This window comes from Lycium barbarum, chromosome 8, assembly GCF_019175385.1.
Source record: "Lycium barbarum isolate Lr01 chromosome 8, ASM1917538v2, whole genome shotgun sequence".
In the NCBI taxonomy this organism is placed as follows: Eukaryota; Viridiplantae; Streptophyta; class Magnoliopsida; order Solanales; family Solanaceae; genus Lycium; species Lycium barbarum.
The window spans coordinates 120,667,938-120,694,017 of record NC_083344.1 but is presented as its reverse complement, the minus strand read 5'-3'; the positions used below and the strand labels follow the sequence as shown (position 1 = coordinate 120,694,017).

At 35.9% G+C, this 26,080-nt stretch overlaps 2 protein-coding genes across 7 annotated transcripts; both read left to right on the top strand.

Moving 5' to 3' along the window:
* The first annotated feature begins 324 nt into the window (after window positions 1-324).
* On the top strand, window positions 325-4,101 carry LOC132606979 (protein LURP-one-related 10-like). The gene is made up of 2 exons (XM_060320756.1): window positions 325-910; window positions 3,481-4,101. Exons 1-2 carry the CDS (start codon window positions 635-637, stop codon window positions 3,853-3,855), a joined length of 651 nt encoding a protein of 216 aa, XP_060176739.1. The 5' UTR covers window positions 325-634; the 3' UTR covers window positions 3,856-4,101.
* Window positions 4,102-5,962: 1,861 nt separating this feature from the next.
* On the top strand, window positions 5,963-25,679 carry LOC132606977 (uncharacterized). Of its 6 annotated transcripts, XM_060320750.1 has the most exons (8): window positions 5,963-6,154; window positions 8,821-8,891; window positions 9,077-9,189; window positions 10,368-10,552; window positions 19,862-20,059; window positions 23,397-23,594; window positions 24,572-24,631; window positions 25,330-25,679. In XM_060320750.1, exons 2-8 carry the CDS (start codon window positions 8,854-8,856, stop codon window positions 25,489-25,491), a joined length of 954 nt encoding a protein of 317 aa, XP_060176733.1. In that variant the 5' UTR covers window positions 5,963-6,154; window positions 8,821-8,853; the 3' UTR covers window positions 25,492-25,679. The 6 variants fall into 6 exon arrangements, with proteins under 6 accessions (XP_060176733.1, XP_060176734.1, XP_060176736.1 ...); XM_060320751.1 differs by lacking the exon at window positions 8,821-8,891 and having other exon boundaries at window positions 5,969-6,154; XM_060320753.1 differs by lacking the exons at window positions 5,963-6,154; window positions 8,821-8,891 and adding an exon at window positions 6,267-6,469.
* Window positions 25,680-26,080: the final 401 nt, after the last annotated feature.

Sequence of the window (26,080 nt, the reverse complement as noted above, 5' to 3'; positions counted from 1 at the left end):
TTTATTAACTTATAATAGTAATTTTTATTTTCCTCTTAATAACATATTTATTTTCATAATATAAATCAATTTAAATATTTAAGATCTTAATTAAAGTTCAAAAATATATTAATACGTGTTAAAACTTTTTTTCCCTCAATTTATTATCTAATAAAACATTAACATGGAGAAAAACTAGCAAACATCATGTATGGTCATAGGCGGAACTAGTATTTAAAATTCTAAAAATACAATTTATTAAATCTATGATAAGTTATAAATACGTGCATTTTACAATACGAATATGTAGCTTAAAACTAAGCTACTGAATTATAACCGCATCATCCATTTTGATAACGATGACTATTGTCCCGCGTATACACCCGCAAGAATAGATTGGCATCTTATCACAAATACTATACTCATACGCGTTGCCATGGCCGACAAAGAACTATTCCAACACTTGCCACCATTCTACCATTACTTCCATTACTTCTCACCATCTTTCCACTTTCCTTTTCTTCTTCATTAATCAATTACTCTCAACTTTAAAAATATATACTTCAACCCGCTGTAAACAAGATTCACAAAACTGAAATATTTCTAAATCTATCCAAATCATCTCTTTTTAGTTTTTAGTACGTAATTACTAGCTATGGCAGGAACAAGTGGCTATTATCCTCCTCAGATGGCTATGCCTATGCTAGCAGCAAATCAGCAGGTTGCAATTATAAGTCCACAGTTTTGTGCACCGTATCCAGTTGATTTGAACGTTGTCAGGAAACTGATGACTTTGTCTGAAGGTGCTTTCGGAGTTACCGATGTTAACGGCAACATCGTATTCGAAGTTAAAGGGAAGCTGTTTAGCCTTCGTGATCGACGAGTTTTGGTTGATGCTTCTGGCAACCCTCTCGTCACTTTCCAACAAAAGGTTATTATCTATCCTTAATTCTTTACTACTAAATCTTGTTAAGTTTTATGTACTGACAAATAGGGGTGTACATGGACCGGGTTGGTTCGGTTTTTTTAAAGACCAAACCAAATCAATTGTATCGGATTTTTAAATTTATAAACCAAACCAAATCAATAAAAGTCGGGTTTTTTAACCTCGGGTTTTCTCTGTTTTTTCGGGTTGGTCGGGTTTTTCGGGTTTTTTTCTGATAAAGTCTTCATACAAGACATATAACTTGTACTTCAAATATTTCTTTAGTCCCAGTAACATACGACTATCTAATTAAGATATTTATTAAGAAAATAACACAAAACGTGAGATGAGAAATGAAATTGTACTAAAATATTGAACGAAAAAAATTTAGCGAAATTGCATAAAATAAAATGATCATAATCTAAAAGTACTAAGTCATGCTACAATAAATACGGCTAATTTATAAGACATGTAGAAAATGATCATAATCTAAAAGTACTAATTCATGCTAAAATAAGTACGGTAATATGTATTAATTACATGACTAGATATTAAAGAAAAAAATAAAATTAAGTTATATATTTTCACTTTCTAAACTAATATAAAACTAAATAATAGATATCAACATTATTGTCATTCTAGTGTTAGATATAAATTACTTTTGTTAGCATTAGTATTGATTTGATTTTTGTTGAGTTTTATTTGAGTTACTAATATCATTGGGCTATAAAATTTGTTGGACCATTCAAAATTCTAATTCCAAGCTTGAAATAATATGTTAAAAGATAAAAAACTATGAAAAGTTAAAGAAACATTTATAAATTACATTATAAATAAATATTTTAATGTATAAAATATGTTTGAAATTTTATAAATATAATGTCGGGTTGGTTTGATTCGGTTTGACTTTTTTTAGTTAAAACCAAACCAAACTAATAGTGTTCGGGTTTTTTTTTTTTAAAACCAAACCAAGTCAAACCAAACCACTAGTCGAGTTTTTTTCTCGGTTTAGTTCGGATTATCGATTTGGTGCGGTTTGTCGGTTTACTTCGTACACTCCTACTGACAAAGTAAAAAAATATTTACACAATCATGTAATTTGTGGATTATATGACAAGTCATAACATGTTAAAAACACGCTAATCTACCTGTTAGAATATGTTAAACTAAGATCTTTAGTTAATTGTTCATGCATATAACTTAAATTCTTTTACATTTTCCTTAATTCGTGTTAGGTGTTGTAATTTTAATTATTTTTTCTGTTTCCTTTTACTGGCACTATTACACCATATATATTTGTTGAATTGACGAGATCTGTAGTATTTACATCTTTTCTTATTATGCTGTTTCCTCTCAAAAGCTCAAATTACATAAATTAGAAAGCTTGTCTAGCGATTAGGTTTAATCAAAGAGGCTATTAGATGGCGTTTAGCGTAGATGACATCTTTGTTGCTCATTTTTCTACTTTAATATATTTGGGATTCAGGATATTTGATAAATTTTAATTTATGTAACATTATTTTTGACTGGACGTCGAATTTAAAAGGTTAATTTGACTTATATGATATATTAGGAAGGATGGAATATAAACTAAAGTAGTGATCAATTGAGTAGAGCAGACATCACATCATGTCTAACTCCGAGGATGGGGGATCTTACGGATGAGAAATAATTGTTGAAAAGTAAGTAACTCATAAGATATACACGCACCTAAATTCAAGGGAAGCTTTCAATTTTGGTTGATTATTGATACTTTTTTACAGTATAATAGCATATCACTGAATGAATTTAGCCTTTATCGCGATCGTATATTGTACATTTAGTATTTCCACCGGCACATAAACCATGTAAACTCTCATCCAAAAGAAAGTTATTTTAGTACTATTTGTGTACTCGTAATTTTAAGTTATTAAGAAACTATCAGACTTGTTGAAAGTTGTTAGTGATGGACCAATATTAAAAAATTGTGTTATTGATGGTTAAACATGTCTAAGAATGTTCACACTAAGCTATGACGTCTTTTTTTGGGTTTCTCATCCGGTGTCGCGTATCTGCATTGAGTCCAACTAAATTCGGATTCGCGCAATTTGGGGTTAATTTCATTTATGGTCACTAAACTTACTATTTGTAACACTAAAGTCACAAAATTATTTTTTCTAATACTATTAAAGTCACTAAACTAACTATTTGTAACATTAAAGCTACAAAACTGGTTTTGTAACAGTAAAATACCTAAACTATGAGTTAGTTGCCTAGAAAATACGAATCACCGGAAAGTCAAATTTTTGGCGTTACAGACTTGAGACTACACCAGAGAGCTAAATACTAGATAAAAGTGTGTTTAACTTTTGTATGGACTCATTCATCCCTGCCATCAAAGACCTCTAATTCCTCTGTTTTGTAGTGTCCAAAAAATAAACTTGAGATATTGAAAGCTTAGCATAGAGGCATATTCAAGTGCATAACAAACTCATGATCATGTCCTGTATAGATTTTTCTTGTCAATTGTAAGAAATCTGCTACTAAGGTATTCATTATGACATTATTAAATTTCTTTTTCCATATTTGCTCTTCAGATGTTGAGTGCCCACAGGAGATGGCAAGTCTACAGAGGAGAGAGCACAGACTCAAAAGATTTCCTTTTTAGTGTAAAGAAGTCTTCACTTCTTCAGTTCAAAACCAAGTTGGATGTATTCTTGGCACATAACACAAAAGAAGATGTTTGTGATTTCAGAATTGAAGGCAGTTGGTTGGAAAGATCATGTGTCATTTATGCAGGAAATACTAATACCATAATTGCTCAAATGCACAGGAAACACACTGCTCAAAGTCTACTGCTTGGGAAAGACAATTTTGGGGTCACAGTGTATCCCAATGTGGATTACGCGTTCGTAGTTGCTCTTGTTGTGATTCTGGAGGAGATAAATGAGGATCGATCGGGTGAAGACTAAGATTATTTGTGTGAGCCGTCTTGGCTGTAATTATGACTTGATAAGGCGTAAAGCCATTTTGTTTGGAAGCTTTTTAGGCAGATAAATTACAAACTGTTATAGTACTTTTTCTCTAACTTCTGCCAGAAAGACTACAGATTGTAATATTTCGTGGTTGCAAGGTGCTCAGAGCTGCATTTTGTTATGTAATAATGCATATCAAGTAACTTTTTCGATTTCAATTTATGTGACACACTTTGTTTTTTAGTTTATTCCAAAAAATGTACTATAATATTATTATGACTTGATTGTCAGATTTGACGTAGTAAATAAGGGTGTAGTGTTGTTTTGTTTGCTTGATTTGGAGGCTTTTCAAGCAGACAAACTGGACTACTTTATGTCTTTTAGATTATGGATTGTAATGTCTTAGTTTTGCATTTCACTGTGTAATAATGCATATTAAGTTAGTATATTTGCTTTTGGACCAAAAAGATAAGGGTGCTTGTCCCTCTTGTGCTCAAGGTATAGTAGTAATAAATAGTTGTAGGCCTTCTCTTTATTTTTTTAGTTTATTGGAAGCAGAGTGTGGTGCTAAAGGAAATTAGTCATGAAACTCGTGGTTGTTGAGTAATAAGTTTGTGGGGCTAATTCTGTTCTGCCCTATGGTAGGTACAACCACATGCTGTATTTCTACCTTCTCAAACATTACGAAAGAGAATAATTTTTTTAAAGATATTAAATAGAGATTTACATGAATTTTGTTTGTCATAGCTCAACTGCAAAATATCATTTAAGTCAATCATGCTGCATGCATCAGGTTATATTTACTTACACGTTTGGTATTGATGATTGTTTGTACATTTCTTGTGTCAAACTTCTAGCATTTCACTATCTAGAGAATAGAGTGTCATTTTTCAAATCATTCTTCCAATTAAATAAAGATAAATAAAGGCTGACAACCGAATGTGCAAAATGGGGTGCTCATTGAAATACAAGCTTAAAAAAGAAAAAGTTAAATTGCAGATTGCATGTATAAACAACATTCTTTATAACAATCATTTTTTATAACAACATTTCATTATAATAACCAAGCGTTTTTGGAACTAACTTTTCATTAATATATTCTCTATAACAATATTTCAAAGTGCTGGATTCATTCAATGGGTGAGACATCAAAGTCATAGGAGGCCATTTAAGAAGGAAATCATTGTTGCCGTCCGGGGATCCATGGTACACCATGCATGGAGAGCTAGGAATTTGAGCATTTACAAAGGGATACATGTACAGCCGGCTGAAGTAATTGTACAGATAAAAAGGGAAATAGTTGAAAGATTAGACACAATTAGCACCTCTAAGAAGGCTCATAGATGTATAGAATTTTTGCTTAAACTGAGAGGTATAGTCAGTTTTTTTTCCTGTTCTACTTGGAGGCCTAAGATTGCTCAGCACTCTTCCTGGCAAGGTGGCTGAGGATCTAGGTGCTCTGTTAGGTTGTAATTGGTTTTGTTTGTTAGGGTAATCATTTACAGTTGTTATCAAAAAAACAAACAAAAAAAAAATCTCGCTATAACAATTAAAAAATATGCAGACAAACAATACTGTTATAGAAAGGTTTGACTGTACTTTACAGAAAAACTTAACTCTCCAATAAAAAGAATCAGTTAGTAAATTGATCAAGTTGGTTGGCAAATTGAGTTACCAACAAATTTGAATCTCTTGCTAAAAGGTTTGTTTACAATATTTAGCATTTACTTACAAATCTAAATTCGTTACTAAAATTATCAACGACAAATTGATCGGTAATTAACAAAAAATTATATTAGTAATTTCTAGGATTGTATATTACATTTAAATAGATCTCTCAAACTATATAGACAAATTATAAATACAACACGTAATTAGGTCCCATTGTCCCAACAATCAGCCTAATGGCCAAAATATCACACTTGATCTTTCTCTTTCCGGGTGAAATTACCCTCTACAAGATATAACAAATCGCTTATATATTATGTTAAAACCGCCCTTATATACAGAAAATCATATACCTCTATTCATTTTTGTAAAAACCCCTTTTAACTAATATCATTCCCTTATTATCTCTATTTAAAAAAGAAAAAGAAAAAAAAAAAAAGAATCCGGTTGGATAAGGATCCAAAATGTAGCAACCACAGGAGATTAGCTCCCAATAGAAAATCCCCAATAAGCCAAAAAAATAATTGCAAATACTTTCCTTAGAAGAATAGGGAGTTGTTGCACTTGCTTGAAGGAAAGAACCCTCGTAGTTTCTCTATTTGTCGCTTACCCACAAAAATTCTTGCAGGTATACATCCTCAATCATCCTTCCCTATATACGTAATTTCTTAGATTTAATTTTCTTGTTATCTTTTTTTTTTTTTTCCTTTTCTTTATTTACATTCCTAACTGTACAAACACAACTGATTCTAATCTTAACAAATAATTGCGAATAGTTTTTTTTTTTCTCCTTAATTCTTTTATGGGGTCCTTATTCTTATATTTGCCTTGTTTTAATTGTCTGTGTTTCGTGTAAATTAATAATATGCTAGGTTTTGTTTGGTTCAAATCTAAGTAATTTGACTTTTTTTACTTTTGCCTTTTCACTGGATCAAACTTCAAGGTAGTAATATAATTTAGCTATTTCTGCTTAGAGTAAAAAGTATGTGGGATTTTTGTTATTATTATTTACTTTAGACATGACTGTCGTAGGCAGAGCCAGGATTTGAAACTTTTGGGTTGTGGATTCTAATGTTTTTGAGTTACTGAGTTCTAAATTAATAATATGTACACATATTCGATGGATGTTTAAGACAAATATATAGTTTAAACCAAAGCTAGTGGGTTCGACTGATCCTTTAGCTAACACTCTCCCTCCGCCCCTGATGACTGTCAAATACTTGAGCGAAGTTGGAAATTCCATCCGTTACTACTTTTGGTATTGAGACGTAATTGATTGATATGACTGTCAAACATTCAGGCGAAAGTGAGATTGTTTGATCCGTTACTAATTTGAAATTGAGGTTTTGATTGATTGATTGATATGACGTAAAGCGCTTAGCGTAGGGATCAACTTCTGGTGTTAAGAGTAAGAGGATGGTTTTGACTTCGACTATTTTTTAGTCCGAGTTGTATTATGGATTTTGTTAGACGAGTATTGTAAAAATTAGTTGTGAGACTGTTAAATTATTAAAAATACACAAATACTTTTAGAAAGGCCGGTGTTGATAATTTTAGTGCTATGAAGTGTAGAGGCAAAATCTTCAGTTACCAGTTTCAAAAAAAAAAAAAAAAGTGTAAAGGCAATATGTCTAGTCTTAGTCACCTTGGTAACCTGCCCATGTGACTGTTGGACTGAGTTAAGTGGTAATAATTTATTGCTTATTTAATGACCCTGAGATAAAGCCAGCATGAACCAAATTAGGACCGATTTCTTTTGCTTGTTTTATTTGGTTGAAGTCCAAAGTCATGAAGTTGGTAGTGAAGCGAATAAATTTTTATTAAATTTTACGCTAATTGTTGCAAAGGAAATCGTGAATCTCCTCGTGTTCTGCATTTCAACTTTTTTTTTTTTTTTTTTTTAAAATTCCTATTGTTCTTTCACTTGATTGTGTAATTCATAATGAATGAGTGGGAGATCAGTTCTATTGAAATAAACGGATTCAAGACCCAGTTTTTGAAGAATTTTGTCCATGGTAAAAGTGTCAACTTCCAACGTCTTAGCAGATTGCTTGCTATGCATATATATGTGTATATATATATATGATTGAAGTTAAAGTACTATCTGATCCTAACAGACATGTGATTGAAGTGTATAGCAGTACGTTGCAGCAAATAGAGTTAGAAACTCAGTTTTCAATGCTGCAAATCCTTGGTAGACCTTGTTGATGATTTAATTATTGTTGAACTTGTTGAGCGACCAAAGATATCCCCTTTAATGAAATGTAAGCAAAAAATTATACACAAAATAATCTTTTAGGAGACCCAATTTTGCATATTTCTGTCAAATCCTCTTTCTAAAGTATGGCTACTTCATTTCTTGTACTGTATAACCAAATAAAGTCCAGTAAAGAAACTTCGTTGACAAAATGAACTTGTAAGCAAAATACGAAATATAATAAATTAACTCTGCATCAACCAAACTGGTTTAGGTCAACTATATGAGTCATCTATATCCATTCCCTTTTAGGACTAGTTCATTCTAATACTCCATCATTTGCCTTTTAAAACAAATTAAGGATTCTACCTTCTTCTCGAAATATTAAATTAGGGTTTCTATAATTCTCTATTTCTTAAACTTATAATGATATAAAAAAGGACTCCCAGTAAGCACTAGACCTGCTGTAATTGTCCAACAAGTCTAAACATTGATCCAACTAATTGGCATTGCTTATAACGATTCTCTTTTTACTTTTCCTGTTTTGTTCTTAGTTCAGTTTGCTAATAGTCCTTGAGATTGTAGAACTTTTGAGGCAATGTGAATTTAGGATTATCTCGTTCCTTTTTAACACCTTCAATCATCATAATACAGAATTGTGCATTGGCTTTTACATGGTCAAATCATCTCAGAAGAATTTTATCATTCCATCCTCGAAGGATGTTACTTTCACCTTATGTCGGATGTGATCATTGTGATCTTATGTAATCTTGTATGTCTGCACATTCATCTTAACATTCACACTTTTAAGACACTCGTATTGTGATATGCTGAAACTTAGAGAGCAACATGCACTCCCATACAACATTGCTGGTAACATAACCTTTTTGGTAGAATTTGTCTTCCATTTTGGTAGGTTTTTTATCGCATAGCACTCCCAGTAACACTTCTATTTCAACCACCCTATGTTATTTCTATGTGGTACATCTTGTTCTCGTGCCATTTTTCATAAAGACTGAATTACATATCAGATTTTTTTGTATTAAGGCTTAGACATCACATTTCCGTCTAATCTCACTTAAACTTTATTCTTTCAGTGGGGCAAATCCCAGATCTTTTCCTATGGTTATATGGGATTCCAGAGAATGTACTTGATACATATGTTTATGTGAGTTCAAACAGATGATTAATGAACAACAAACAGATGATTAATGAACAAAAAGAAAATGAACAGCTTCCAGTTCTTGCAACTGCCATTCTTCAAGTGCCATTAGCATGTCTCTCGTTGATTTATATTTTTTTGTACTTTATTATGCTTTTTCTTGAATCTAGACTGACCGTTTGACTTGGCAGCATGGATGTCAAGGTCTGCCTGTTTCTTGTCATACTCGGTGTTGTGTGTTGTACTGCTAGAGAATTAGCAGCCCCTGACCTCCTTATTAAAGAAAAAACTGAGGATGTTTCAGGTACTCCTCCTATTCTTGTGTCTTTAGAATTGTGTTGGGATATGATTTTTGTAACATGGATTGTGAAGTGATGGGATAACTTAAATATCACACACATAGGAAAAGGATGACTGTGCTAAATAGTAATTGTGCAGCCATAAAATTTACAAATTCTGTGAACAGCATTGATGTCCTTTTGTGGTCAGTGCTCTACCTATAATTAACGAGAACCTCTTTGATTTTCCAGGATAGATGTCTTATGGAAGTTTGTGACATTTTGTTAGTGAAAGCATTTTTTAAGATAAGCTTTGATTTTGTTGCAGTTTATGCATTTACTAATTTTCAGTTCTTAAAAACTCTTACAGCAATGACCTTTCTCTTCCAGTTTTTCTTCCCCAAGCCTCTAAATTTGAACTGCAACATCGACGTTGCTCTAAACTAAAGATCTCTCTTCTCCTTTCTTCCGCACCTGTTACCAACCAACCAGTCTCATGAGGAAGTACCATCAATATATTTTCCACGAGGTTCTTCTCTGTTTTCAATTCGATTTGGTTTGTTTGTTCCTTTTATTTAGGATGGAGTTAGCGGACATTCACTGGGAAAACGAGATACCTCAAATTACTTATAAGGATATAACATCAAGTTCCCCTTTTGTGTGTGTGTATATAATGTCAGATATGATCTTTTTTTATTAAATAGAAGGATAGACTAGAAATACAAACTTGGAAGGTCAAGTATTTCATTTTATTTGCTTGTTAGTCTAGGTCGTAATAGCAGTTTATTCCAAAAACAATTGGGCACAAGGTATGCTCTCTTTAAAATAAAAGGGTTCTGGATAATTTGAGAAACTTTGGTGAAAATTTATCATGTTGAATCTTTAATAGGATGCTTGGTTTCAAGTTCTTCAAGTAGCTACTTACATGGATTTATTGTCTATTTATCCTCCATTATTAAGATTTTGTTAGATGGACATGTAGGTGATTTCTTCATCCAATTACTCTTTCTGGTAGATTTCTTATATTCATGCTTACTAACCTACCTAATCTATGTTTAACCATATTCTCCTGTAGCAGATGCTATCATCTTATAATAATTATTTTGTGCAGTTGTTTATTTTTACTTGGTTGATCTAGGAGCTCTTGAATCAAAACTTTAATAAGGCAAACATTAATCTTGGTTTTCTTGCAAACTGTGGATAGGTAACGTACAGGCACAGAGACAACTTCAGCCTCTGAAAGATGCCAGCGGTAGTAAAGGATTATGCACATTGTGTGAAGAATATACTGCTACTGCACTTGGTTACCTTGCTAATAACAAGACCCAGGCAAAGATACTTGGCCTACTTCTCCAGACCTGTTCGCAGATGCCAATATACAAGCACGAGGTACACATGATTTGACTTAAATGTCCATCTAGTGACCATGTCTAAATGATTAATTCGACTGCCAATAGAAACACTGATCCTATTCAGGCATTAATCTTCTGATGTAACGCTCAATGCAGTCATGAAGATAGCAGAAGTCTTCCTTTAATGTGCCTATCCCATGTCATCCAATAGTGTTATTCTACTTTGAGAGATCCTTAAATGTTTAACCCAATTTTTTTAATATCAATCCTCTTATCACAATAAAGAAAGAACTGGAGACCACTCTGATTATAGGTTCAAAGCAATTCCCATTCAGCACACACTGAACCTGCTTCCCAAGTTCCATTTCGTTTTTATTACGAGTATAGTTCATCATGAAGATTTTGAATTGAGCATTCCTTAAAGTGTCCCATTTTCTTTGGATACAGTTTGGCTTCTTTTGAAATCCAGAATGGCTTAGATTAGCCCTATTATGATGAAGCGAATCGATAAACTAGTAGTGGTGTTTGTCTCTTGATCTTATCCAGAGCGCCTTAGCTAGACTGTTTTCAGTGGGGCTTTATGCGACTGCGTATGAAAAGATTAATAATTGCTTGCAATATCAAAGGCGTAATGCATAAACAATTTCCCAATCTTCGGTGGGGCTTTATGCACAAATCGCAAATAGAGCGAGTGCTATTAAATTGTTAATAATTCCTAATTACACACACACACATTTTCATAAATGTATCACTTTGCTGGCTATATCTGTTGTTTAGTTAGGTGATGCCTTGACGCTTTGTCACCTGCACCAAAGCCTCTTATAAGTGAGGCGAATTGCTCAGCCTGTATTGCACTTAAAGGCTTAAGTGTGCCTCGCAAGGCTTTAGCAATAGGTTGATATCTTTAGGAGATACATACATGCAACAACATTGATATGCTATTTTCTGTCTCTTGCTACATTAATTTGCAAGTGACTTTCTCGTAAAATCTTTTGCTTCTAGTGTACTGCCCTGGTGGATCAATATGTTCCTCGCTTCTTCTCAGAGATATCCACTTTAAAACCTGATGACGTTTGCCAAAAGGTTGACCTTTGTCAGGAAGTGGTTTCCATCTCTCAACAGTTCTCCCAGAATGGCTGTGACTTATGCCATCAAGTGGTTAGAGAGACACTCTCGAAATTGAAAGATCCCGACACTCAGGTAACTTGTCTTTCATTATATACATTTTATGCTGAACTATAGAGAAAAATAAAAAGGAACCATGTTTTCAGCGTTAGGGTCCACTTACAATTACTTAAGAAGTTGTGAAGGTGATCTGATTGTGTAAGTGCTACATAAAAATGTCGATTTCAAATTGCAAATTTGTACCACTGATGTGGTATCTTGAAAAAACAACCAACATGGGTGGGTTAGCATGAACTTAGAAAAAAATTGCAGATGTATTACAGATAATGATACTTAGTTTAGAATCCTTCATAATGCCTAGGAAGTTACTAATTACGTACATAAGTTTTGATAAGGTACAAATGGCATAATATACTTGTACTTTAACAACATTTAAAAAATTCTTATTTTCTCAACTTTGTGGATGGGTAATAAATGTTTAGCATTTCTTTTTAGTTGAAGCTATTCATATAGGATATATATAAGTGTATATTAATATATGTGTGTGCGTGCTTGTGTGGCTATCTATGTTGCGGTGGTGTCTTGGACTCTAGGTCAGCTTGCATGCACCTCGACTATTTCACTGGGTACCTACTACCTCTTACTAGCAGGCACCGAGTAACTTAGTCCACAGTAACTTAGGCAGATATAATGAACTTCTCCTTACGGATTTTGCCTCGAATAGAATTTGAATCCTGATTCTCATGGTTTTCGTTCCACCTCTTTGATCACTAGACTACGCCCTTGGGTGTGATACCCTGAAGATATATTGTTGAGCACTGTTGGTAACTAAAATGACTATATAACTTGTTATACCTCAGAATGTCATTAAGGTTACTTGTTCTAATCATATTTAATTTCATTTATGCTGCCTATGAAAAAATGTCATTAACCCATAGATGTATATGGAGACAGTAAGTGGTGGTTTATTTTTACCTTTTCTAATTTGGTAAGTTGACAGTATGTAGTTGTTATGCGACAGAATATATTCACTAAACTCATTTGCTTCTCATATTCTTTCAGTTAGACATACTTGAGTTGCTCCTGAAGGCATGTGGATCTGTTGAAAAATATGCTAATAAGGTAAATACCCTCTGAAACCAATCTTACTTCATAGCTGTACCTCAATGCCTGCTCATACTTCCCAAATTCCGTCTCTGGTAACTCTTTTGTTATAGTTCTAAACAACTATTGTACTTGTTTTGGACATTTTGGCGTCCTTAAAAAACTTCCACAATCCCATGTGTCACAATGCTGAACTGTCAGAAGAAATAAAATGCTGGACGACAATTGATATTACTTCCTCATTAAGGAGCTAGTTTGCAAAGGATTTGTAGTGATCCAATTTATTTTACTTTTAGACATATGGTAACACTTGATCACAAGCGTTAATTGCTTTCTGAAAATGGTTATACTGATGACTAAGTGCCAGGGTCATATGATATTACTTGCAAAACTTCTGTATTCTAGAGAACTATTAAGTACTTGATGATTAATATGTGGAAGGATAGAAGGCTGTCTGGTAGCTGTACTGATGATTCTTTTCTTCCTGTCTCAACGGCTTTTTGTTTGTGCCTTGTGATTTCTGCAGTGCAAGAAAATGGTATTCGAATATGCACCAGTGATCCTCATTAACATGGAACATTTTCTGGAGAAAAATGACGTATGCACTATTCTGCATGCCTGTGAGCCTGCTGTTAGTAAAGAGGAAGCATTACCAGAGATGCAAAGTTCATTGCATTCTGCCTCTTAAGAAAGACGGTTGTTGAGCCTTGCTTTGGTTGTATGTAAACAAACAATTGGATGCCATCTTTAAGTTTGTGCCTTGTTTGTGTATAATGTGTAAAATTGAAGTGCAAACTTCATCATGTTTATATACAATGATGTTTGTGGGAAAAGCTCAATTTAATAAAAGTTACATTGTTGTTCTTTGATTGCTATGAGCGCTTAGATTGGATAGTATTTGGGCTGAAAAATCCGAACAGAATAAGGTTTTGAGACGTTGCTACTACTTGGTTAGCAAAGTTGGATCAATGAAGGTAACTTTTTGGATCAATTAAGGTAACTTTTTGGCCCCAAATTGGTTGATTATGTAGTTACTCCTTTCGAGAGGAGGAGTAGAACGTGAAATGAAGTTGCATTAGTTTTGTTTTTTAATTGAAGCCTCCAATGTTATCAAAAAAGCTGTTGGGATTTTGTCATGAAAATGCTGGAATGAAGCATCAATGTCCGTGTATTACTTTACATCTATGAACTTAGAAATTTGAATATATTTTTTGCAGGAACGCATACTCGACGCGCATAACAAAATATATATTAAGTATAGTACATCATATCAAAATGTAGAAAGTAAATTCTTTAAACAAAAATTTATGTATTACCTAATATATTAATGACTGGAATCTAAGGCAAATAAATTTAGGAATCCACCAATTATAAATTTCGAATTCCATAACATCAATGGACCAACATTGATGTGGCAAAGGGGCTGTGAATGGGAATCTGTATCTCAACACAAGAGGCTCAATCACCAACTTATGCAGCAAAGTCAGACAAAATATGAGAGAGAGAGAGAGAGAGTATAAAATAAAGATCCTTTTATTTAATTTTAAAATTTAGAATACTTGTACGACTATTGCACTAGTCGGTGGAGGTGCTGGCTGCTGGTTTCCAACTCATGTTGGATTGTGGAGAAAAGGACAAAAATGATCCCTTAACTATGATAGTAGGTTCAAAATAGTCCCTTAACTATGCACTTAACGATTTTAGTCCTTTAAATTTGTTACAAGTTAACAAAAATGGTCCCTTAACTATGAAGAGTAGGTTCAAAATAGTCCCTTAACAGCATTGATGTCCTTTTATGGTCAGTGCCCTACCTATAATTAACGAGAACCTCTTTGATTTTCCAGGATAGATGTCTTACGGAAGTTTGTGACTTTTTGTTAGTGAAAGCATTTTCTAAGCTTTGAATTTGCTTTCAGTTTATTCATTTACTAATTTTCAGTTCTTAAAAACTCTTACAGCAATGACCTTTTTCTCTTCCAGTTATTCTTCTCCAAGCCTCTAAATTTAAACTGCAATATCGACGTTGCTCTAAACTAAAGATCTCTCTTCTCCTTTCTTCTGCACCTATTACCAACCAACCAGTCACATGAGGAAGTACCATCAATATATTTGCCACGCGGTTCTTCTCTGTTTTCAACTCAATTTGGTTTGTTTGTTCCTTTATTTAGGACGGAGTTAGTGAACATTCACTGGAAAAACTAGATACCTCATATGACTTATAATGATATCAACATCAAGTTCCCCTTTTGTGTGTGTGTATATAATGTCAGATATGATCTTTTTTATTAAATAGAAGAATAGACTGTGGAAATACGAACTTGGAAGGTCAAGTGTTTCATGTTATTTGCTTGTTAGTCTAGGTCGTAGTAGCAGTTTATTCCAAAAAAAAAATTGGGCACAAAGTATGCTCTCTTTAAAATAAAGGGTTCTGGATAATTTGAGAAACTTTGGTGAAAATTTATCATGTTGAATCTTTAATAGGATGCTTGGTTACAAGTTCTTCAAGTTGCTAATTACATGGATTTGTTGTCTATTTATCCTCCATTGTTAAGATTTTGTTAGATGGGCATGTAGGTGATTTCTTCATCCAATTACTCTTTCTGGTAGATTTCTCATATTCATGCTTACTAGCCTACTTAATCTATGTTTAACTATATTCTCCTGTAGCATATGCTATCATCTCATTATTTTTATTATATTATGTTAAGTCATTTATTTTTACTTGGTTGATCTAGGAGCACTTGAATTAAAACTTTATTAAGGCAAACATTAATCTTGGTTTTCTTGCAAATTGTGGATAGGTAACCTACAGGCGAAGAGACAACTTCAGCCTCTGAAAGACGCCAGCGGTAGTAAAGGATTATGCACATTGTGTGAAGAATATACTGCTACTGCACTTGATTACCTTGCTAATAACAAGACCCAAGCAAACATACTTGGCCTACTTCTCCAGACCTGTTCGAAGATGCCAATATACAAGCACGAGGTACACAAGATTTGACTTAAATGTCCATCTATTGACCATGTGTAAACGATCAATTCGACTGCCAATAGAAAAACTGATCCTATTCAGGCATTAATCTTTTGATGTAACGCTCCATGCACAGTCATGAAGATAGCGGAAGTGTTATATCCTGCATTTTCGAACGTCGAATTATTTGTAAGCTGAGGTGGGGCCCACACATCAATATTTTTTTTGGGACATGTGAAAAGTTATATGAATCGTATATATAAAGTTAAACACAACCCGTGAAGGGCCCTGGGGCCAAATCAAAGTGGAAGCCCTCCAAACGAATATTTTTAAGAAAACGTTTTCGGATGACCTGACTTGGAGGGGAAAACACGGCATTATAAGTTTAGAATTTGGGAAAATTCCCAGATATAAAAGTTGTAGATAATTGAAATAGCTTTCCAACGGTAGGTCGTGGGCTCCCAGGCGACGTCGGTACAAGGAGATATGGACATTTTAAGGCGGAAAGGTCAAGCTAGGCAGTGAAATGGGCCCAACCCGATTCCAATCCGGGTCAGGCCCATTTCCTTATTATTTAAGGGAGTTTTCAGCCTCCTCCTCCACATTTCAGATCAGAAAAGATCCAGAAAATTCCATTAGAGAGAGAGAAAGAAAACTTCAAGGCTAAGAAGGTCATTTTGATCAAAATCCGAGCTCCGAATCCCGAAGCTCATGAAGAGAAAAATGTTGTACGTTGCGTTGCCTTCAATTTGAGATAAATATTGGTCTTGGGGGATGAAATTTTCGTGGTGGATCTTCTGATAAGGTATTTATAAAATTCCTTTTATGTTATTAAAGTGTTTATTTAGAGTTTTAACGAATTAGAACGGAGAAAACAACATTATAAACTCGTTTGTTGTTTTGTTGAAATTTATGGGTGAGGGGCTGTTTTAATTGAAATTGATGGACTGATTTGAATTAATATTTTGGTTGTTTTAATCATGGATTATGTGAGGAGAGTGAAGGAACTTAATGGTTATTAAGTTGTTGTAGGAAAACATACAACTTTGTTATGGTTTATGTAAAAATGGAAATGAAAGTATCAAGAGGAAAATTATGATTATTGTGGATGAATTTGGAAGATGGAAATGTATAATGAACTTGTATGTTGAAGGTTAGGAAAAATTGGAAAAGTAGTGGCTTAATGGAAAGTTTGAATGTTCGCATACCTTATGAATATTGGGTGAAAATGGTATGGATGCTTCCGATGTATGTTGTAATGAATTTGGTGGGTGATGAATATCAAAATAACAAGTTTGGTTTGGAAATGTAAGTTTGAAACGAAAGATGTGTCGTTATGCCGAAACGATGGCTAGTGATGCCATAGTGTGTGTTTTAATGTCTGTTGTTGTTTTTGCTGTTGTTCTGGGTTGTTGTGTAGTGAATTGAGCCGAGCTAAGTCTCGGGGATGTCTTATATACAGAGGAAATGCTGCCGAAATTTCGGTAGGCAAACATGTGTTAAGTTGGATTATTGAAAAGTTTGAAACTAACAAATGGTAAACTTGACCATTTCTAGATTTTGGACGAAATTGGGATTGACGCCAAGCGAGCGTAAGGCGCTATCGAGGTATGTGAAGCATTTCCCTTTGTTCCTAGGCATGTTCTGGATGTGATAGGCTCGGCCGCGAGCCTTAAGTACGACTCCGTTCCCCGGAATTCGAGACGGAAAACCGCTCCAATTCCTTCAATTCAATTGAAGCTATTTTCTTACAAATTGCCTTTAAAGTGAGTTTTTGTACAAAATTTCCCTAAACGGAGTCGGAACACTTCCAAACGATTATGGATGACCTCATAAGGTCTATTAGCGATAATTTACATATGTTTCCTCGAGTTGGTCCGAGGCGGGCCCGCAAGGCCCGATATCTTCTGTAATACTTTAAATACTTCCGTTTTATCCGATTTTCTCAGAAACCATCTGAACTATTATTTTGATTATGATACAACTATTTTTATGAAATTCTTATAAAATAACTTCTGATCATCTGAGAATCCGATTCTGATAATAATCTGTCGTGCCTTCCCAAGTAGGATATAGGCGCGTACTATGCATACTATCCGTATACTCTGATTTTGGCTCGCCGTTTGGCACCTTTTAGTCTGATTGAGTCTGTATGTATGTGGTTTCCCATGGATCTGTTCGTGGCTATCTCAATGCATTCCTTCACTGCGTCCCGGGCCAGGTTCTGTTATCGTGCATATTTCTCTGCATTGTTCACCGCGTCCCTCGGCGTACGGGCCGGGATCTGTATGTCTGTATGATACTATGATCTGTGTATGGGGATGGCGGCCAGGATGGCATATGATTTGATCTGATTCTGTCTGTCCACCGCGTCCCGTACTAAGAGGGCCGGGTTCTGTTTACCGCGCCCCCAGACAGGGCCGGGATCTGTATGTCTGTATGCATGTGCCATCAGTGTTTATATAAGCACGTGCCTCCGTATGATTCTGTATGATTTAGTATGACTCTGCACTACTCTGCATGCATAATTCTGTCTGGTATACTTCTGTCTGTCAACCTGAATTTCGACTATGTCTGTATGTCCGTATGGATTCTGGTTCTGTACGTCTGTATGGGTTCCGATTCTGTACGTCTGTATGGATACTGATCCTGCTCATCTGTCCGGATTATGATTCCGTCTGTCTATCTGAACCATGATTCTGTTTATCTGTATGGACCACGATTCTGTATGTCGGTCTGCATCATGACTCTGTCCGTCCGTCTGATGTATGGTTCTGTCCGTTATATTTCTGTGACTCCGGTTCGGACTATGATTGTATCTGTTATGTTTCTGCTTTACATACTCGGTACATTTCTCGTACTGACCCCCGTTCTTCGGGGGCTGCGCTACATGCCCGCAGGTACAGACGCACCAGGTGATACGCCGCCAGCGTAGGGTTCTGATTCAGCTGTTTTGAAAAGCTCCTTTGATCCGGAGCATACACTTTTGGTATATATCTTCTGTTTTCCGTATGTTCTGCATGTATGGAAATTCTGGGTACGACGGGGCCCTGTCCCGTCATATGATTCTGTATGTCTGTAGAGGCCTGTAGATAGATGTGTGGGTTACGGGTTTCGTCTGTATGTTAGCCTTATCGGCTTATCTGTAAATGTCTGCATGTTCAGGTATATATATATGTTTGCGCGCGTGCCGTATCTGTATCGGCCTACTTCTGTAATATCCGTTTGAAAAAAACTCTGTACGATACGAAATTCGGTCAGGTAGGTATGTACGGGCACCCAGCTAGGGTGCCAGTCGCGGCCCACGGGGTTGGGTCGTGACAGGAAGTCTTCCTTTAATGTGCTCATCCCATTTCATCCAATAGTTTTATTCTACTTTGAGAAATCCTTAAATGTTTTAACCCAATTTTTATGATATCAATCATCTTATCACAACAAAGAAAGAAACTGGAGACCACTCTGATTATGGGTTGAAAGCAATTCCCAGACAGCACACACCAAACCTGCTTCCCAAGTTCCTTTTCGTTTTTATTGCGAGTATGGTTCATCGTGCAGATTTGAATTGAGCATTCCTTAAAGTGTCCCATTTTCTTTGGTTTAGATTAGCCCTATTATGATGAAGCGAATTCATAAACTAGTGGAGTTTGTCTTTTGATCTTATCCAGAGAGCCTTAGCTAGACTGTTTTCGGTGGGGCTTTATGCGACTGTGTGTGAAAAGATTAATAATTGCTTTCGATATCAAAGGCGAAATGCATAAACAATTTCCCAATCTTCGGTGGGGCTTTATGCACAAATCGTAAATAGAGCGAGAGCTATTAAATTGTTAATAATTCCTAATTACACACACACACAGATTTTCGATAAATGTATCACTTTGCTGTCTATATCTGTTGTTTAGTGTTGGAGTCCATTAGCAATTGGTGATGCCTTGACGCTTTGTCACCTGCACCAAAGCCCCTTATAAGTGAGGCGAAGTGCTCAGCCTGTATTGCACTTAACTTTAAGCCTTAAGTGCGCCTCGCAAGGCTTAGCTATAGGTTGATATCTTTAGGAGATACATACATGCAACAACATTGATATGCTATTTTCTGTCTGTTGCTACATTAATTTGCAAGTGACTTTCTCTTAAAATCTTTTGTTTGTAGTGCACTGCCCTGGTGGATCAATATGTTCCTCTCTTCTTCTTAGAGATCTCCACTATAAAACCTGACGACGTTTGCCAAAAGGCTGACCTTTGTCAGAAAGTGGTTTCCATCTCTCAACAGTTCTCCCAGAATGGCTGTGACTTATGCCATCAAATGGTTAGAGAGACACTATCGAAATTGAAAGATCCCGACACTCAGGTAGCTAGTCTTTCATTATATACACTTTATGCTGAACTATAGAGAAAAAGAAAAAGGAACCATGTTTTAAGGGTTAGGGTCCACTTACAATTACTTAAGAAGTCTGTGGTATTGTGAAGGTGATCTGATTCTCAATGTCAAGTTAAATTGCAAATCTGTACCACTGATGTGGTATCTTGAAAAAACAACCAACATGGGTGTGTTAGCATGAACTTGATAAAAAATTGCAGATGTGTTACAGATAATTATACTTCGTTTAGAATCCTTCATAATGCCTAGGAAGCTCAAGCTACTAATATAAGTTTTGATGAGATACAAATGTCATAGTATACGTGTACTTAACAACACTTAAAGAATTCCTATTTTCTCAACTTTGTGGATGGGTAATAAATGTTTAGCATTTCTTTTTAGTTGGAGCTATTCATATAGGATATATATATATATATATAATACATGTGTGTGCATGCTTGTGTGTCTATCTAGTTTGGTTTGGAAATGTAAGTTTGAAACGAAAGATGTGTCGTTATGCCGAAACGATGGCTAGTGATGCCATAGTGTGTGTTTTAATGTCTGTTGTTGTTTTTGCTGTTGTTCTGGGTTGTTGTGTAGTGAATTGAGCCGAGCTAAGTCTCGGGGATGTCTTATATACAGAGGAAATGCTGCCGAAATTTCGGTAGGCAAACATGTGTTAAGTTGGATTATTGAAAAGTTTGAAACTAACAAATGGTAAACTTGACCATTTCTAGATTTTGGACGAAATTGGGATTGACGCCAAGCGAGCGTAAGGCGCTATCGAGGTATGTGAAGCATTTCCCTTTGTTCCTAGGCATGTTCTGGATGTGATAGGCTCGGCCGCGAGCCTTAAGTACGACTCCGTTCCCCGGAATTCGAGACGGAAAACCGCTCCAATTCCTTCAATTCAATTGAAGCTATTTTCTTACAAATTGCCTTTAAAGTGAGTTTTTGTACAAAATTTCCCTAAACGGAGTCGGAACACTTCCAAACGATTATGGATGACCTCATAAGGTCTATTAGCGATAATTTACATATGTTTCCTCGAGTTGGTCCGAGGCGGGCCCGCAAGGCCCGATATCTTCTGTAATACTTTAAATACTTCCGTTTTATCCGATTTTCTCAGAAACCATCTGAACTATTATTTTGATTATGATACAACTATTTTTATGAAATTCTTATAAAATAACTTCTGATCATCTGAGAATCCGATTCTGATAATAATCTGTCGTGCCTTCCCAAGTAGGATATAGGCGCGTACTATGCATACTATCCGTATACTCTGATTTTGGCTCGCCGTTTGGCACCTTTTAGTCTGATTGAGTCTGTATGTATGTGGTTTCCCATGGATCTGTTCGTGGCTATCTCAATGCATTCCTTCACTGCGTCCCGGGCCAGGTTCTGTTATCGTGCATATTTCTCTGCATTGTTCACCGCGTCCCTCGGCGTACGGGCCGGGATCTGTATGTCTGTATGATACTATGATCTGTGTATGGGGATGGCGGCCAGGATGGCATATGATTTGATCTGATTCTGTCTGTCCACCGCGTCCCGTACTAAGAGGGCCGGGTTCTGTTTACCGCGCCCCCAGACAGGGCCGGGATCTGTATGTCTGTATGCATGTGCCATCAGTGTTTATATAAGCACGTGCCTCCGTATGATTCTGTATGATTTAGTATGACTCTGCACTACTCTGCATGCATAATTCTGTCTGGTATACTTCTGTCTGTCAACCTGAATTTCGACTATGTCTGTATGTCCGTATGGATTCTGGTTCTGTACGTCTGTATGGGTTCCGATTCTGTACGTCTGTATGGATACTGATCCTGCTCATCTGTCCGGATTATGATTCCGTCTGTCTATCTGAACCATGATTCTGTTTATCTGTATGGACCACGATTCTGTATGTCGGTCTGCATCATGACTCTGTCCGTCCGTCTGATGTATGGTTCTGTCCGTTATATTTCTGTGACTCCGGTTCGGACTATGATTGTATCTGTTATGTTTCTGCTTTACATACTCGGTACATTTCTCGTACTGACCCCCGTTCTTCGGGGGCTGCGCTACATGCCCGCAGGTACAGACGCACCAGGTGATACGCCGCCAGCGTAGGGTTCTGATTCAGCTGTTTTGAAAAGCTCCTTTGATCCGGAGCATACACTTTTGGTATATATCTTCTGTTTTCCGTATGTTCTGCATGTATGGAAATTCTGGGTACGACGGGGCCCTGTCCCGTCATATGATTCTGTATGTCTGTAGAGGCCTGTAGATAGATGTGTGGGTTACGGGTTTCGTCTGTATGTTAGCCTTATCGGCTTATCTGTAAATGTCTGCATGTTCAGGTATATATATATGTTTGCGCGCGTGCCGTATCTGTATCGGCCTACTTCTGTAATATCCGTTTGAAAAAAACTCTGTACGATACGAAATTCGGTCAGGTAGGTATGTACGGGCACCCAGCTAGGGTGCCAGTCGCGGCCCACGGGGTTGGGTCGTGACAGGAAGTCTTCCTTTAATGTGCTCATCCCATTTCATCCAATAGTTTTATTCTACTTTGAGAAATCCTTAAATGTTTTAACCCAATTTTTATGATATCAATCATCTTATCACAACAAAGAAAGAAACTGGAGACCACTCTGATTATGGGTTGAAAGCAATTCCCAGACAGCACACACCAAACCTGCTTCCCAAGTTCCTTTTCGTTTTTATTGCGAGTATGGTTCATCGTGCAGATTTGAATTGAGCATTCCTTAAAGTGTCCCATTTTCTTTGGTTTAGATTAGCCCTATTATGATGAAGCGAATTCATAAACTAGTGGAGTTTGTCTTTTGATCTTATCCAGAGAGCCTTAGCTAGACTGTTTTCGGTGGGGCTTTATGCGACTGTGTGTGAAAAGATTAATAATTGCTTTCGATATCAAAGGCGAAATGCATAAACAATTTCCCAATCTTCGGTGGGGCTTTATGCACAAATCGTAAATAGAGCGAGAGCTATTAAATTGTTAATAATTCCTAATTACACACACACACACAGATTTTCGATAAATGTATCACTTTGCTGTCTATATCTGTTGTTTAGTGTTGGAGTCCATTAGCAATTGGTGATGCCTTGACGCTTTGTCACCTGCACCAAAGCCCCTTATAAGTGAGGCGAAGTGCTCAGCCTGTATTGCACTTAACTTTAAGCCTTAAGTGCGCCTCGCAAGGCTTAGCTATAGGTTGATATCTTTAGGAGATACATACATGCAACAACATTGATATGCTATTTTCTGTCTGTTGCTACATTAATTTGCAAGTGACTTTCTCTTAAAATCTTTTGTTTGTAGTGCACTGCCCTGGTGGATCAATATGTTCCTCTCTTCTTCTTAGAGATCTCCACTATAAAACCTGACGACGTTTGCCAAAAGGCTGACCTTTGTCAGAAAGTGGTTTCCATCTCTCAACAGTTCTCCCAGAATGGCTGTGACTTATGCCATCAAATGGTTAGAGAGACACTATCGAAATTGAAAGATCCCGACACTCAGGTAGCTAGTCTTTCATTATATACACTTTATGCTGAACTATAGAGAAAAAGAAAAAGGAACCATGTTTTAAGGGTTAGGGTCCACTTACAATTACTTAAGAAGTCTGTGGTATTGTGAAGGTGATCTGATTCTCAATGTCAAGTTAAATTGCAAATCTGTACCACTGATGTGGTATCTTGAAAAAACAACCAACATGGGTGTGTTAGCATGAACTTGATAAAAAATTGCAGATGTGTTACAGATAATTATACTTCGTTTAGAATCCTTCATAATGCCTAGGAAGCTCAAGCTACTAATATAAGTTTTGATGAGATACAAATGTCATAGTATACGTGTACTTAACAACACTTAAAGAATTCCTATTTTCTCAACTTTGTGGATGGGTAATAAATGTTTAGCATTTCTTTTTAGTTGGAGCTATTCATATAGGATATATATATATATATATAATACATGTGTGTGCATGCTTGTGTGTCTATCTACATTGCGGTGGTGTCTTGGATTCCAGGTTAGCTTGCTTGCACCTCGACTATTTCACCAGGTACCTACCGAGTAACTTAGTCCACAGAAAGTTAGGCAGATAGAGTGAAATCTCCTAACAGATTTTGCCTCAAATAGAATTTGAATCCTGATTCTCATGGTTTTCATTCCACCTCTTTGATCGCTAGACTACGCCCTTGGGTGTGATATCCATCCTGGAGATACATTGTTGAGCACTGTTGGTAACTAAAACGACTATATAACTTGTTATACCTCAAAGTGTCATTAAAATGACTTGTTCGAATCATATTTTATTTCATTTACGCTCCTTATGAAAAAGTGTCATTAACCCATAGATGTATATGGAGACGGTAAGTGGTGGTTTATTTTTACCTTTTCTAATTTGGTAAGTTGACAGTATGTAGTTGTTATGCGACAGAATATATTCACATTGTGAATATCTTCACTAAACTCATTTGCTTACCATATTCTTTCAGTTAGACATACTTGAGTTGCTCCTGAAGGCATGTGGATCTGTTGAAAAATATGCTAATAAGGTAAACACGCTCTGAAAATAATCTTACTTCATAGTTGTACCTTAATGCCTGCTCATACTTCCCAAATTCCATCTCTGGTAACTCTTTTGTTATAGTTCTAAACAACTATTGTACTTGTGTTGGACATTTTGGCGTCCTTAAAAAACTTCTGCAATCCCATGTGTCACAATGCTGAACTGTCAGAAGAAATGAAATGCTTGACGACAATTAATGTTTCTTCCTCATTAAGGAACTAGTTTGCAAAGGGTTGCTGGTGATCCATTTTGTTTACTTTTAGACATGTTGTAATACTTCATCACAAGGCTTAATTGCTCTCTGAAAATGATTATACTGATAAGTGCCAGGGTCATATTATATCTGTACTCTACAGAACTACTCCCTCTGTTTCAATTTATGTGAACTCATTTCCTTATTAGTCCGTGACAAAAAGAATGACTTCTTTCTATATTTGAAAACAATTTACCTTTATGCAATGATTTATAGCCACACAAAATATATGTGACTCATTTTACACCACAAGTTTAAAAGTCTTCTCTACTTTCTTAAACTCCGTGCTCACATAAATTGAAACAGAGGGAGTATTAAGTACTTGATGATTAATATGTGGAAGGATACAAGGCTGTTTGGTAGCTGTACTGATGTTTCTTTTCTTCCTCTGTCTCACCGTCTTTTTGTTTGTGCCTCGTGATGTTCTGCAGTGCAAGAAAATGGTCTTTGAGTATGCACCGGTGATCCTCATTAATGCGGAACATTTTCTTGAGAAAAATGATGTATGCACTATTCTGCATGCTTGTGAGCCTGTTGTTGGTAAAGAGGAAGCATTACCAGAGATGCAAACTTCATTGTATTCTGCCTCTTAAGGAAGACAAGTTGTCGAGACTAGCTTGGGATTATTTGTATGTAAACAAACAATTGGATACCATCTTTCAGTTTGTGCCTTGTTTGTGTATAATGTGTAAATTGAAGTGCAAACTTCATCTCTTGTTTATATACAAAGATGTTTGTGGGAAAAGCTCAGTTTAATAAAAAGTGACATTGTTGTTCTTGATTGCTTTGAGCGCTTAGATTGGATAATATTTGGTTGAAAAATCCGAATAGAGTATGGTTATGAGACGTTTGCTAGTGTTTGGTCAGCAAGGTTGGATCAATGAAGGTAATTTCTTGGCCCCAAATTGATTAACTATGTAGTTACTCTCTTTCGACAGAAGAGGGGTAGAACTCTACATTATCTAAATCCTTAGTCAAAATCTACCGGTTGTGACGTTTCCTAGAGTAGTAACCTTCCATTTTCAGACAGTCCAAATTTTATCTCAAGAAAAGCAAACAGCAACTTTGGCTCCCCTTTTTGCACTTGATTTTGCAGATTGTGTTTTTGTTTGACGTGTGGCCATCGATGTGAATGAAATTGCATAGGTTTTTTTCTCTTCAAACCGAAGCCTACATGTTGTC